Raw genomic sequence first — 13,477 nt, 5'->3', positions numbered from 1 at the left:
GTGGGTGATCGTAATAAAATCTGCCACAATCCAGCCAGACTGGGGTCTTTCTTTGCTAGACAAGACTCTAGGTGCGGACCACGTTGGCAGCTACTGTCAGACATGAAGTGGGTATCTTGAGTGAGGGGAAAAGGAAGAAAAAAGAAAGGAGATGAACACCTGTTCTAATAATGACAGTAACAGATTTGAGACATGTTAGAGCGGATCATGGAACATAGTGATAGTGACAGAGGCTGGCTGGAAGTTACAGTGGCTCATATATACTGGGCCTTCCACTATAACTGTCCAATGTAACCCCTTGATCCACTTCAGCTGTTCGTCTATCGCGTTTCCGAGGAGATGCATACGGGGATGATAAAATGTAACCCCGATAGATTTCGCAGTTGTTATTGCTTTTTCTGGACAATTACATCGATCAGAAAGTTAAACAGATTAAGTCATGTTACAGTCTCTGCCCATAACCAAACATCAGCTCATAACCTTATCCAGGTGAACCCGACGCCTGCAGGCCAGGAACCAACGGTGACTAGCCCAGTCCCAAGCTACTGTATTTAATCACAGTGGATACAGCGCCTAGTCCAGTAAAACATGCATCGTAGTAGGCCTCACTCACGTTGCCTCTCTTCAGTCTCTGTCACTCTGGATCGTGCAAGGGAGACGGAGAGTCATCTTCTGAAGTAAGGAAGATTGATAACAGAGAGCGGTGTCTTCTACTGTCAATTATCACCAGCCATCAACCACACCACGTCAAATACTGACCTAATCTTGCTTGACCTGGGAGACGTTTGTTTGTGACAGCTCAAGACAAGATCTTTCCGGCTGAGGGAGCATAACGCACACAAACACAAGCCTTTTGTCTCTTACTTTACGACCGATTTAAAAGAAAGTTTACTAGCCTCGGTGGCTGCCCATCAAAAGACTAGATAGAGCCCCCAATCATTCTTCGTCATGGCTACAGTCACAGAAGGGTAGAGAGACACAAAATGTGGCCGATGACAAGACATGCATAATGACAGATCAAATGACGAGAACCGTCGATCTGCAATTTACAAACAAAGGAACCCATCTGTTCGCCAGGGTCCATTTCAATTACCTGACTACCTGTTAATCCATTCACGTTCAGTTCAATTCTGATGAACCAAGGACTACCTCCTGTTAGTGTACAGTAAAGAGCACGTTCCTCATCTGTGCACCGTCTGGTGAACAATTAATTCCGAACTATGAGTCGACCAATGGGGACTTGCAAGGTTCCTTACGTCCAGGATCAGAGAGTAGCCCTATCTTAGTAGGGCCAAGATCAACAATGATCGGACAGGCAGAGAGAGGAAGATCGACTGATCCGTAAAAGACTGCCGCTAGCACTACCTAGTGATCAGTCTCCCTCCCCAAGCTTACCTAAGTGCCGAACCCCGACCTTGAATATTGCGTGCGCTGCCCGGCATCGTGCATTTCTTCCAACCATGTTCCTTACAAGATAAAAACTATACTTGACTATATTATACTTCCCTTTCTCTCTAGTGTCGAACACACATCGATCCCTACCGCTGTTTCTTTTTATCGTCGCTTCAACAATGGCTTACTCCTCTATGCCAGAGCCCAACCTCGATGGGCTGGGCATCTTCTGGATTGTCTGGACCTTCATCTGGACCTTCATCGTTGTCAGCGGCATGGCCTTCCTTTGGCGCCATCGCGACATGCCCATGCTTCGAATTCGCGACCTTCCACTTACCTTTGTCGCCATAATAATGCTCCACATCTACTGGGGCGCCGTTCAGACTGGTTATGTCTACTTCCCACTATTCACTCCCGGGGCGAGTACTGGATCATGAGTATTTATTTCCCTATCGGTATCGCCTTGTTTCACGCCTCGAATAGCCGCTTTTGCACGTCGCCAAGCACCAGAAGGAGCTATTCGCTTCGGATGAGAATACCTATAGCAGGCCTCGTGCGAGACGGGACTCTTGGCTTGGAAAATTTCAGGCCCTGGGTTACACCAAGAAGATTCTCGTGACAATTGGGTTGGGCATGATTGTACAGGTATGCATTCACCTCTATTCGCGACACCTTGTGTACCAAATTAACATGGACAGTTCATCCTCACAATCATCATGTGGTGCATCTCCAAGAAGTTCCATCCCAGCTGGGGTGTTGCAGGTACTGAAGTCCATCCGGGTTCTAAGGAGTACGAAAAGTCTCAGATGGGCAAAGGTTGGGAATGGTAAGCATACTCTCCTTCATTAAATGGCCTCCAATATACTGAACCTCTACTACTAGGTGGCCTTCTGTATTCTGGCAATTTGTCTGGGCATGGATCGTCGCCTTACATCCTCTGGCAGTCTCGTGGGATCAATGACACACAGGGATGGAGGACTCAGACCATTGCTTGTTGTATTGCCAAGTGAGTCACCCTTGACAAAAGTAATTAATCTAAACTCCACTCTAACCAAGACATAGCCTTCATGCCACTCCTATGTGGCTCGTCAGCTTGTATGTCCCAGCTATGGAACCTATTAACGCCTACTGGATTCCTCCCCAATGGTAAGTCCAAGCCACCTACCCCAGCCCCGTTTAACATCTCCTCCATAAGGACAACTCAAACTGACATCTACTTCGTGTAGGCTTGCCACCTCCATCATGGCCATTGAGATCTTCACAATCTTCTGGCCCTGCTGGGAAGTCCTCCAGCACCAAACCCTACGACAAGAGACTCTTGACTCCATTGCCCAGTGGCAGCTTAACAAAAAGGCTGTCACTCATGGTGCCCAATCTGTTGCCACAGGATCCACGACCGTCGCTGCTTCAGCTCTCACCTCTTGGTCCAAGGGCGGCTCAGGCAAGAGCAGTACTTCAGGTGAGAGTATTCTCACCATGGAGGCTCTCGAGTATGTCCTTGAGCGAAACCCCGAACCTCTTCAGCAATTCTCTGCCCTTCGCGACTTTTCTGGCGAGAACATTGCCTTCTTGAGAGCTGTCACCGAGTGGAAGTCTTCACTACCGCCCTCGGTCCGCGACCCCGAGAACATCAAAGGGCCTGCTGTCCAAGAACTCGTCCGTGAACGCTTCAACAGTGCTCTACGCATTTACACCAACTTCATCAGCCCGCGCGACGCCGAGTTCCAGATCAACATCTCCTTCCAACAGCAGTGCAAGCTCGAGACAGTGTTTGAGAACTCTGCTCGTACCCTTTTCGGCGACAAGGGCACCGTCGACCCAGCTCTGCCATTTGAGACATTCCAGATGACCACAACAGCGAACAAAGCCAAGTCTTCTGGCGCTTCATTAAACGGTTCCGAGACTGTTATAATGTCTACAGAATCCGCCAACGACTCTGGAAGCTAGAGCGACAAGGCTCTCTTCTGGGGCGACATCCCCGAAGGCTTTGACGCGACCATCTTTGACGACTCGGAGGGCCACATCAAGTACCTTGTGCTAACCAACACGTGGCCCAAGTTTGTCAGAGACCGACAATGCTCACTTGACTCGAATGATACCCTCAAAGCTGGAAATGGAATCCCTGCCGGTCGATAGAAATGGTAGAATGGACATGGCTAAAGGATGTCACGGATTTAGTGGAGTTTGATGATTGCAAGTGATTCCTTATTACTCTTCACTTTTACTGGGAAGGCTTTCTATGTATCTATTTATGCAACCACGACGTACTGTCAATTCTTGAACAATGAATATTCAATTCCGATGAGTTCGTAGCATATAGAAATGGAGTGACAATGCGAACGCATCGGCTGTACGTCCATCTTGGGATTGTCAACTGCCATGCCTTCTCGCGATGCTTAGGAAAGCCACAACAGCTGACCCGTGCTGGTTTACAGAACACCGTCCACTAAATTCTGGCTTGAATAGCGGATGGTCCCGCCTGAATATCCCTGTAGCTTTAGCGCCATGGTGTCTCCGCCATAATATTAAAGCATTGATCAGGCCGGTGTGGGTGATCGCCTGTAAGTTTAAATGGTAAAATTTTGCCGCTATTAAAGATTCTTTCCAACAGCCTAGAATTGTCAGTTCGTGGCGTAGATCCGGTAATTTTTTCCGTGGCCAAGCATGGGGTTTTGCTTTGAGCCTGCACCAGCACAAGGACCTTGCTCAGGTGCCTTGTCCTGCTGAACTTGGCGTTGTTTATTACACTCTATTTTATAGCCTATTTCTGCTGGGAATCTTATTGCCCCTTTGACCGACTCAAATAAAAACACTGTGACGTCCTAGAAGCATCGGAAAATAGCGAACTGTTGTTAATTACTCGTGTTTCCAGTTGTAGTGAGGAGTTGTAGTGAGCAGTCGTCGGGGCAGGGATCAATTGGCACGTTAATCTGATCAATTGTTATTGCTGCCCACGCCAACTTAATGCATTCCACCAACTTTGCCCTATCGACCTCGTTGTTTTTCAAGAGATCTAAATAAGAGAACATGTTCCAGATATTAAGCTTTAATTGATTCTAAATATGCTCAATTGGGTTGAGATCAGGGAGTGTGTAGGCTTGTCAATCTATCTAATTGCATGAGAAAGTAGCCACTTTGTTGTTGACTCCGGTGTATGAATACGGGCGTTATCCTGCTGGAAATTCGTCGATCTATCGTATATAGGAAGTAAACCCTCTGATAATGCCTATTGATAACTCTTAGAAGTATATCCCTTCTTTTCGGCGGTCTGGTCACGGATCATAATAACGATATCAGATTTTCCTCCTCTCTAGATCGCTCCCCATACCATAATAGATAACTTGGGCTTCCGTGTATTGTAATGTTAACTAATTCCTTCATGAACTTCTCGTGAGGTTTCCAGAAGACCCAGCCTCGTTTATAATTTGGTTGGGATTGAACTAACGATTCATCGGGGAAAATGGTCTGAAGGTATCGAGAAGTCAGTACCTAGTGGATTCCTGTTGTGATGTGAATGATGAGATTGATTGATGTGTAGATTAGAAAAGACTAACTACTGACAAGAAACGTACGTCTAAGCTATATGACAGACGGATCGGACTATCCATGTACCATCCTTCATGTTCAATCTTCAACTTCAACACTCCCACTCGATCCAAAGTCATCTAGCTCGTGTATGTTCTATCTTCAATCTCAGTAAGTTCCAACATAGGACTGAAAACCCCAAATGAGAGTAAAACACCTTCATGGGTGAAAGATATCTTGGGAAAAGCTTTCTCCTGTGTTGTCCAAGCAGTCAATTTGCCAGTCTGCTCCCACTGGTTCCATAGTCACATTCCCGGGTCAATCACCACTCCCGAGGCTTGTCTAAACTCCTCAAACTTCAGGTTAGATAGTCCTTTTGCCAGTCCGTCAGCAATTTGCTGGTGTGTCGGTACGTATGTAAACTTGACGTCTCCAGCCTCTGTGAGTTCCCTGCAGTAGTGATCCCTGATGGCCATGTGTGTTCCGTTCTTCCATGGTGTTGTGGGTTATTTTTGAGTGCAATAGTTCCTTGGTTGTCTCCAAAAATTATTGTTGCAGTTAGATCTGGTTGTTCTTCCGATTTAACAATTAAATCTTGTAGTATTTTTTCGTAACCACATAGCTTCTTTTGCGGCATGTGTTTGTGCCAGAAGTTCGGCTTCACACGTTGGTAGGTAATGCAACGGTGTTTTGTCGTTTTGAACACTAGCTGATTGCACCACTTCCAAGATGAAAGACGTATCCCATAGTTGATCTTCTTGTCTCTGGGTCTGCTCCCCAGTCTGTATCACAGTACCCTGAGAGATTCTTCAGTTGTCCTTCAAACATCAGGACATAGTCCTCAGTTCCTTTGAGATATCTCAGGACACGTTTCACTCCTGTGATGTGTTCTTCTGTTGGATTCTTAAGATAACGACTCAGTAAAGAGACTACATATGCAATATCTGGTCTTGTTCCCAGCATTGCATACATTAATGAACCAATTGCTCTTGCATACCAGTTCTTGTTGTCATCTCATACATGGCTATATGAATATTCACACCGATTTTCTTATATTCATATTATATTCAACTTATCTACCAAGACACATATTCATAGAACATATTCATGCATATTCATATAAGGGTTCACGTAATGCCAAGCTAATTACCGCAGTGAAGTGAGAGGAATCTATTGGTGTAGTTATATAGCCCGAAAACTTCTCAAACGCTCCCGTTTGGCCTGTTCGCTATTAGATATCACACTCTATAGCCTCTGGATCACACGTGAGGCGTATCCCGCCCTCAGCTGACGGTCTAATATGTCCCTCTCGCAGCCATTTGCCGATACACTCAATCTTCTCAATGCTCTCAATCAGCAATCGTATCCTATCCCATCTAGCTGTGCGCCTAGCCCCTGAAAAGGTCCGCTCTGGCTCTGCTGATTTTGCTGGTACAGACAAGATATCGATAGCCATGCGGCTAAGCCGTGGATACGCTGTACTAACGTCCTCACTACACCGCCATTGAAGGGGCGTAGTATCCTCTGCAAGTGTGATAGGAGCCTCTGAGACAAAGCTATCGAAATCATCCTTGCCCCGTGCTCTCGCCATCGTCTTATTTCGCACCTCTAAGCGCATCTTTGAGAGCATCGTATCCTTCTTTCGCTTTAATAATGCAGGCACAGCCAAAGACTGCTCTGAGAGATGTATCTCGGCATCGTGATTGTATTCTTCCTTCCAGAGACTACGGGCTGCGGCAAACGCGCCCTCGTGCCATTCCTCGGGCCAACATTCTTCAATATAGCTCTTTGCGTTTAGAAGGATCGAGAAGGAGGGCCGCGGCATATACGGGGACATCCTCGGTCATAGTGTACCTAATACTTATCGAGTATGAACCAGCACATATCGATAGAGTGAATTATCCCTCCAATTGTGGAGGAGCTCCGGCCAGGTCACGACAAGGGCTCCTAATAGTCCAGACTGCAATCCAAGATCAATGATCAATCCACGACTGGCGTTCATGGATCAATGACTAGGATGGTGCATCCCTTGAAACGAGCCTTATTGATCTGGATCGCACCAGTAAATTGATCAGGAATATCCAAAACAAACGGTTGGCACAGCAACAACCATGGTTTTGTAACGCCATGCCAACAACCTAGCGTACTTAGCATCCACACCGGGCGTCCGTATTCCCTGCCTTGATCTGTAGTCTGGACTAATAGTCCAAACGGTCTGACTATTAGGAGCCCTGATTCTTGACATTCTTCGTGCTCGACGCCGCCTTGTAGGAATCCTTCAGGCGCTTCCCTTCTGGAAGACTTGCCCATTCCACTCTACCCGCCCATCTGCGGCCAAAGCAAAGTTCCAATGGGCTGCTGCGATAAGCGGGGTTTCGCTGCCTTTGTCTGCCTGCAGATACCATGACCGGAAGCCATAGGCGTCACACGCGGTTAAGTACTGTTTCAGGACACTCAAAGCCGTTGTAGCGGAGTGGCCAGCATAGAACCAGATGATATTGCGTGAGTAGGCGTCGATTGCGGCGTATATCTCGAATCCGTATGCCTTCAGCTTGTCGTGACCGTCAATGCACCACTGATAGTTTGGTCCCGGCACAAGGAATTGCCCTTTTTCCGCCGAAACATCCTTTTCCGGATCTCGACCTCATTCGGGAACATGAAAACTCGGCGGTGTCGGTTTCGAATCCGACTACCGCATCTCAAGGACAAGGATCACGACCATCGTGAATGGATGGCTTCACGGTTGGAATGAACTCTAAACCACGAGCAAATTACTGTTTAGACGATTAGCAGACTAAGCATGGGTATGAAAGGTCATCTCTCATCGCTCCTTTACATTAGAAAATCAAGCGGTCATTTACTCTTGGCTGTCCATACATGCATGCGGTACCACATGTGCAGTACCACGAGACCGCATCTTGCTTTGGTGGAACTGACGCGCAGTCTGTTGGTTCGGTGCGAACTCGCTGCTATGACAGCATCTTCCATGCGGCGCCCAGAATGTAAGAAATTTAAGCTGAGGTACAGAGTGCAATGTACTGCGGGGCCAGTGACTATACCGCTAACCCAATTTAGCACATTAGCGGTGATTTTGGGGGGCTATGCAACAGTCACCTATACGGCAAAAGACTAGGATGTATGGTCCCTGACCTTACACTGCATTCTCATAGGTATATATAGCTATAGCGCCCCGAGGATCAGGTTCAGATTCGGGCTCAGACTCAGGCTGTGACACTACATAACCAATACGGAGGTTTTAGCACCGATTATTATATATTTTTACACGCTAAAATCGAACTCAGTATTAAGTCGGGTTTCTTAGATATTGCATAACGTATAACGAACTGGTATCCACATCACAAAAGAACTTCATAACGGACTCAGAAAATTAGTTAGTAATGTAGCGATAGAAGAGTAAAGTGTTTTATTCAGTGCCGAATTTAAGCCTACTTTCGCTGTTTAATAATATCGTCTGTAATCTTCTCCGCAAAAGCATAGATAGTGCTTTGCGGATGACCAGGAGGCAGCAATGCCATGGAACTTGCATCAACTACTCTCAATCCTTCGACACCAAACACACGGGCGAGATTATCCACAACAGCTGTTTCTGTCTCCCTTTTACCCATTTTACAGGTACAAGCAGCATGCCACACAGTCATGAGAGAATCTCGAACCATGTCTAGGACCTCTTCGTCTGTCTGTACCTCCTTTCCAGGCCAGTATTCGGAACCAATCGCAATTGACTTCAACTCCTTTGTTTCCCAGACGTCTCTCATTCTTCTAAACCACGCGATTGCGGCTTCTTGATCGGCTTTAGCTGTTAACCAGTTAGGGTTGATGACAGGCTTATCTAAGCCTGATGTTGATGAGATGGTGACATTTCCTCGGGAGACAGGAGCTACCATTGCACCGAGCATGGTTGCATATTGCTTTCCGTCTAAAGGCTGCTGGATAATGGGCCATTCGAAATTTCCAAGAAATCCATTCGCCCCCAGATACTCAACTTCAGGCCAATCATCAGGAAACTGAGCAAGAGCCTTTTCCGTTTCAGGCGAGAACTTGGTACGGTATTTCTTGGGCAGTTTCTCCCAGCCAATGAATTCGATGATGTTGAGGTTAACGGGCCGCTCTTAGTGAGAGCATATTGGGTGACTGCTTTGACAAGAGAAAGAGGAGATCGCAGTACCGCATTCAGGGTTTCGAAGCTGACTTGATATGAAGGTCCGAAAAAGATGTGATCCCACATGTTTTGACCGACGCCCTCGAGGATGGACACAGGTTTGATGTCGAATTTATTGAGAGTCTCTTTGGGGCCAATGCCGGAAACCATCAAGAGCTGTGGCGACTGGAAAGCACCAGCACTAAGAACAACTTCTTTCTTGGCCTTGAGAGTGTATTTGACATCCATGAAGCTGACTTCAAGTCCGATGGCCTTCTTATCATCGTCAAAGAGCACCTTGGTAGCTTGTGTTCTGGTAAAACCTTGAGGTTATCCAGGCCCTCGGACTTTGCCTTGTATATATATTCGTTGGATGAACTTCTCGTCGCTGTCTTTGGGTTGATTGTAGTCTGCGTATAATGATAGCCGAGCAATTCGCCGCTATTGAAGCCGGCAATGCTCTTCAGGCCGACAGCCTTCAGTCCTTTCTCTAACCAAGTTGCCCAAGCTGAAACCCAGAAGCTGTAGCTGACCTGCACAGGGCCGCCCTCTGGTATGGCCTTGAAGTCCTCGGCAATGTACTTCGTGCCGATGGTTGCGTTTGCTGGTCGCTTTCTTGTGTTGGGAGGAGTGAACGTCGTGCTGTTCTTGAAGTACGCTTGGAAGTTCTCCAGTCTGTAGTAAACGAGATTAGTACTGCGTCAGAACTGTCCAGGCAGGTAGCGTACCTATAGCTATCGTCACCCACAAGATCTGCCCATCGATCGTACGTGCCAGTTGATCCTCGATGGTAGATCATGAAATTCAAGGCTGACGAGCCACCAAGACATTTCCCACGAGCATAATGGAACTTTCTGTTATTCGCACCAGCCTGGGGTTCTGTCTCGAAAACCCAATCAACAGTTGGGATAGAATCTAATGTATTGAATCCAGTGCCAATGATATCGCCTCCGGGGTAGTGTTAACAATGGCTTACTGATTTCGTAGAAACCACCAGCTTCGATGATAGCGACTTTGTAACCAGCCTGAGCTAGACGTGTGCCCACGGCATTTCCTGCAGTACCGCCTCCTGATACTAAGTAGTCAAACTCTTGGTCTTGGCCAAGAACGCCACCAATCACTCCTAAAGTGGCTCGGAAAGCCCGTCACCTTCCAGAAGAGAGCTAATGCTATCGTAAAAAGGGACAGGACAGAGTTGGTAAGGTCGAGAGTGGCAGCATAATGCACAAGCGCCAACGACGCGCACACCGAGAAGAAGGAACGCATTCCGGGATGTAATAGTACAGAAGGAAATCAAGGGTTAAAGATACACAGTTCTTCCATATGGATTTTCTTACATTTATATATAATCCATAGCAATAGATTAACCATTCCAGACTTTGCTTCTATATAGACATATACTTTTCTAGTGTCGTACTTAGTATTAAGTTCGGTCGATTATTATTTCGGCTGTTATTACCTTTACCCTATTATATTGGGATGTTTCTACGGCAGAGGTAATAACCAAGCCTACAACAGGGGTTTTCTCGTATTTATGGATATGTTAATAAAACCTTAGGTGATCTTAGCCCATTGCACGGACATCTAATCCCATTGGGGTAATTTGCTCGCGGGCTGTTAGTTTCAGGTCTGCTTCAATGTGAAAACAGCGCTCGGACTCCATACTAACTTAAGTTGACTCAGGGGTGTTGTTATATTGCGCAGTAGTGCTGGGTGAAAATATATTTTATTGAGCTTGATTGTTCATTATCGAGTTTATATCTCCAGATGATTCCATCTACGACTTTGAACTCTAAATCTAGGACTTTCTGACTAATAACAGTCTAAGCCCTGAATGGAAGGGGATCCTCAGGTTTTTCCAACAAGGGGAAGACCAACCCCGTAGAGACCGACCCCATGAAAAGATCTAATAATTACCCGTTGGCTCGAGGCCCGTGGGCGGGGACAACTAAGTGTTGAACCCGATTGCTGGTCATTTATCTGTATTGTCTTGTGTCTTGGCCAGCGTGCTGGCACAACTTAGAACTGGAATTTGTTGAATGTTGGAGGGTTCACCCTCAGCTTTAGGATTAAGGTTTAGGATTAAAGTTTGAAGTCCTAAACTTAGATCGTAGGACTTCCATCTAGGACTTTCATCTAGGACTTTCATCTAGACTTTCATCTAGGACTTTCTAGGACTTAAGTCCTAGAAGGAACCAGCCGAAGATATAAGGTCTCAGTAGTCCTTCGATTGCGAGAGGATCAAGCAATACACACGATTCACCTTAATATCTGACACATAGCCAGTAATCAGAACGTGAAGGTCAGAGTACTATATGCCCCTTCCAATATTCTTCATATAAAGGTGACTACCTTACTTCGTACTAGCAAAAGTCTTGTGGCTGACCCATGAAGCGTATCTATCGGCATCTCCCCAAAGTGATAGTAAAGGAGTTGCGGATTAGCCAATCGGACCTGAACACACGAAGAATGCTGGATTTGATGGCTATCAGCTCGATTAAGGGCGGAGGAATGCCACTGTATCTTCACGTTGTCAGTCGCATCCTACGTGATATGCGTATTGCACAGCAGCAAACCAACTCGGCCTTCAACTACAAAGCTTTTAAGACGGCTATTAGCACAGAACCCTTGACAGAAGGGCAGCTACTGCCATTGCAACAACGTCTGGAGACATTGAAAGCTTCATGGTCGCAGAACAAACTTGCGCGAATGGTTCTGCTTCTAGATCGAAGGAAAAGGGGAGCACCTCTACTCAAGGTATAAAATGGGACTTGCTTGTGAGTCACTTTTATATCGTGAATTGGTATTTCACTAACACTTACCTAAATCATAGGCTGGAGAACTCACGATTGTCGATCTCTCATGTCCTCGTGTCACGGTTGAGACGGCTTGTTCGCTCGTTAACATTTGTCTCAGTTTATTTCTGGAACGAGAACATACTATCGGACGCGTCGTTGCTTTGGATGAAGCCCACAAATACATGAATGACAGTTCCGAGAGCCAGACACTGACAGAGTCCCTGCTTTCGGTCATCCGTCTAAAGCGCCATTTAGGCACCAGAGTTATTATTTCTACTCAGGAGCCCACTGTATCGCCCAGGCTCCTCGATTTATGCTCCACTGTCATTGTCCATCGCTTCACATCACCGACCTGGTTCCAGCTGCCCACAATTCAAGTTCAAGTAACTTTAATGCAAGAATCCGGATTTTTAATTGGATAACTTGAGATAATTGAATTGAACTTGATCAAGTTCTCCAATCATATTGCTGCATTTGGCCTTAAAGTTACTTGAACTTGAATTGTGGGCAGCGCTGCCTGGTTCGCCACTTTAAAGCGACATTTGGCTGGTGTTTACTTAGTTTCTGAGGCTAATATGAAAATCCGTGATCAAGAAATGGTAAACAACACAAACGCCGAGAAAGAAAATGACAGCCTAGGTTCTTTCCCACACCTGAACATCAAAGATGAAGATCTATTCTCTCATATCGTTGGTCTGGAAACTGGCGAAGCACTCCTGTTCTGTCCAAGTGCACTAGTCGACCTTCGTGCCCCTAGAGTATCGAACTCTAAATCATTGCTGATTCAGCTTGGAAGCAGCACAATGAAAGTACGCATCAGAAAGAGGATTACCGCAGACGGCGGTCAGAGCATGGCGTCGTCTAGGCGCACAGGACCTGTGTGCTCGGGGCACAGACCCCCTGTCAGCAGGCTAGGGGCACAGCCCCTGACTAAGCATTTCCCGTTGAATTAGAAATTGACTGTGATTATTGAAATAGGGACGGAAGGGCTAACCAAATTATACACAGCTATGACAGCCGGAGAATGTTCAATAGCTTTGCTACCGAGTGACCGTCTAACACCCATGACTTCCAACAATGATACAATCTTCTGTGCGCCCACTAGCTAAGTGCAAAGCTTCTTGTTCCCTACTGTCTGCTTCTATTCTCTCTCCCAAATTTCTTTTGACGCCTCTTCTTCTATTGGCCAAAGGATTGTCTCCCATCTCCTCGGCGACCTGGGCTTCAATCCGCTCATCCTCCGCCTTACTCCAATCCAAATACGCCATCATCTCCTCTTTCGTCCATTCTCTTGATCCTGTTGACGTGATACAGCGCTTGGACATCTGTTTGTAGTCCAGGCACCACTCGTAGCTCTGTTTGTCATACCTGAGTGGGAGCCCCATCGCCCTGCGATATTGTTGGTTCGTCTTGATGCTGCCAGCTGGCTGCACTGCGTACCACGCGCTTCTTGCGGCAACATATCTTTCATATATTTCCTGTGGAGAATCGTACCTCGGTGGTGATGGCGATGGCCGGCCAAGCGAAGGGGGTTGCTCATGAACAGGAGATTCCGGCCGCTGAGAGGCGCCACCGGGCGAGTCTTGCAAGGTCCCAGTCATAG

The 13,477-nt window shown here is 46.7% G+C and overlaps 4 protein-coding genes across 4 annotated transcripts; 2 read left to right on the top strand and 2 right to left on the bottom strand.

The window, feature by feature from the left end:
* Window positions 1-1,571: 1,571 nt before the first annotated feature.
* On the top strand, window positions 1,572-3,339 carry FPOAC1_013322 (uncharacterized protein; the record flags this gene model as incomplete). Its single annotated transcript, XM_044857663.1, has 5 exons — window positions 1,572-1,784; window positions 1,876-2,037; window positions 2,091-2,218; window positions 2,455-2,538; window positions 2,619-3,339. 5 exons carry the CDS (start codon window positions 1,572-1,574, stop codon window positions 3,337-3,339), a joined length of 1,308 nt encoding a protein of 435 aa, XP_044701044.1.
* Window positions 3,340-6,148: 2,809 nt separating this feature from the next.
* On the bottom strand, window positions 6,149-6,754 carry FPOAC1_013321 (uncharacterized protein; the record flags this gene model as incomplete). The annotated part of the gene is made up of 1 exon (XM_044857662.1): window positions 6,149-6,754. The coding sequence occupies one exon, from the start codon at window positions 6,752-6,754 to the stop codon at window positions 6,149-6,151; it is 606 nt and encodes a 201-aa protein (XP_044701043.1).
* Window positions 6,755-8,363: 1,609 nt separating this feature from the next.
* On the bottom strand, window positions 8,364-10,342 carry FPOAC1_013320 (uncharacterized protein; the record flags this gene model as incomplete). Its single annotated transcript, XM_044857661.1, has 6 exons — window positions 8,364-9,044; window positions 9,104-9,352; window positions 9,400-9,751; window positions 9,805-9,991; window positions 10,053-10,145; window positions 10,198-10,342. 6 exons carry the CDS (start codon window positions 10,340-10,342, stop codon window positions 8,364-8,366), a joined length of 1,707 nt encoding a protein of 568 aa, XP_044701042.1.
* A 1,122-nt stretch (window positions 10,343-11,464) lies between these two features.
* Window positions 11,465-12,296, top strand: FPOAC1_013319 (uncharacterized protein; the record flags this gene model as incomplete). Its single annotated transcript, XM_044857660.1, has 2 exons — window positions 11,465-11,833; window positions 11,910-12,296. 2 exons carry the CDS (start codon window positions 11,465-11,467, stop codon window positions 12,294-12,296), a joined length of 756 nt encoding a protein of 251 aa, XP_044701041.1.
* Between the last annotated feature and the right edge of the window lie 1,181 nt (window positions 12,297-13,477).

Source organism: Fusarium poae (genome assembly GCF_019609905.1).
Source record: "Fusarium poae strain DAOMC 252244 chromosome Unknown contig_2, whole genome shotgun sequence".
NCBI lineage: Eukaryota > Fungi > Ascomycota > Sordariomycetes > Hypocreales > Nectriaceae > Fusarium > Fusarium poae.
Note: the sequence above shows the minus strand (reverse complement) of the source record. Positions and strands in the feature narration are given on the sequence as shown.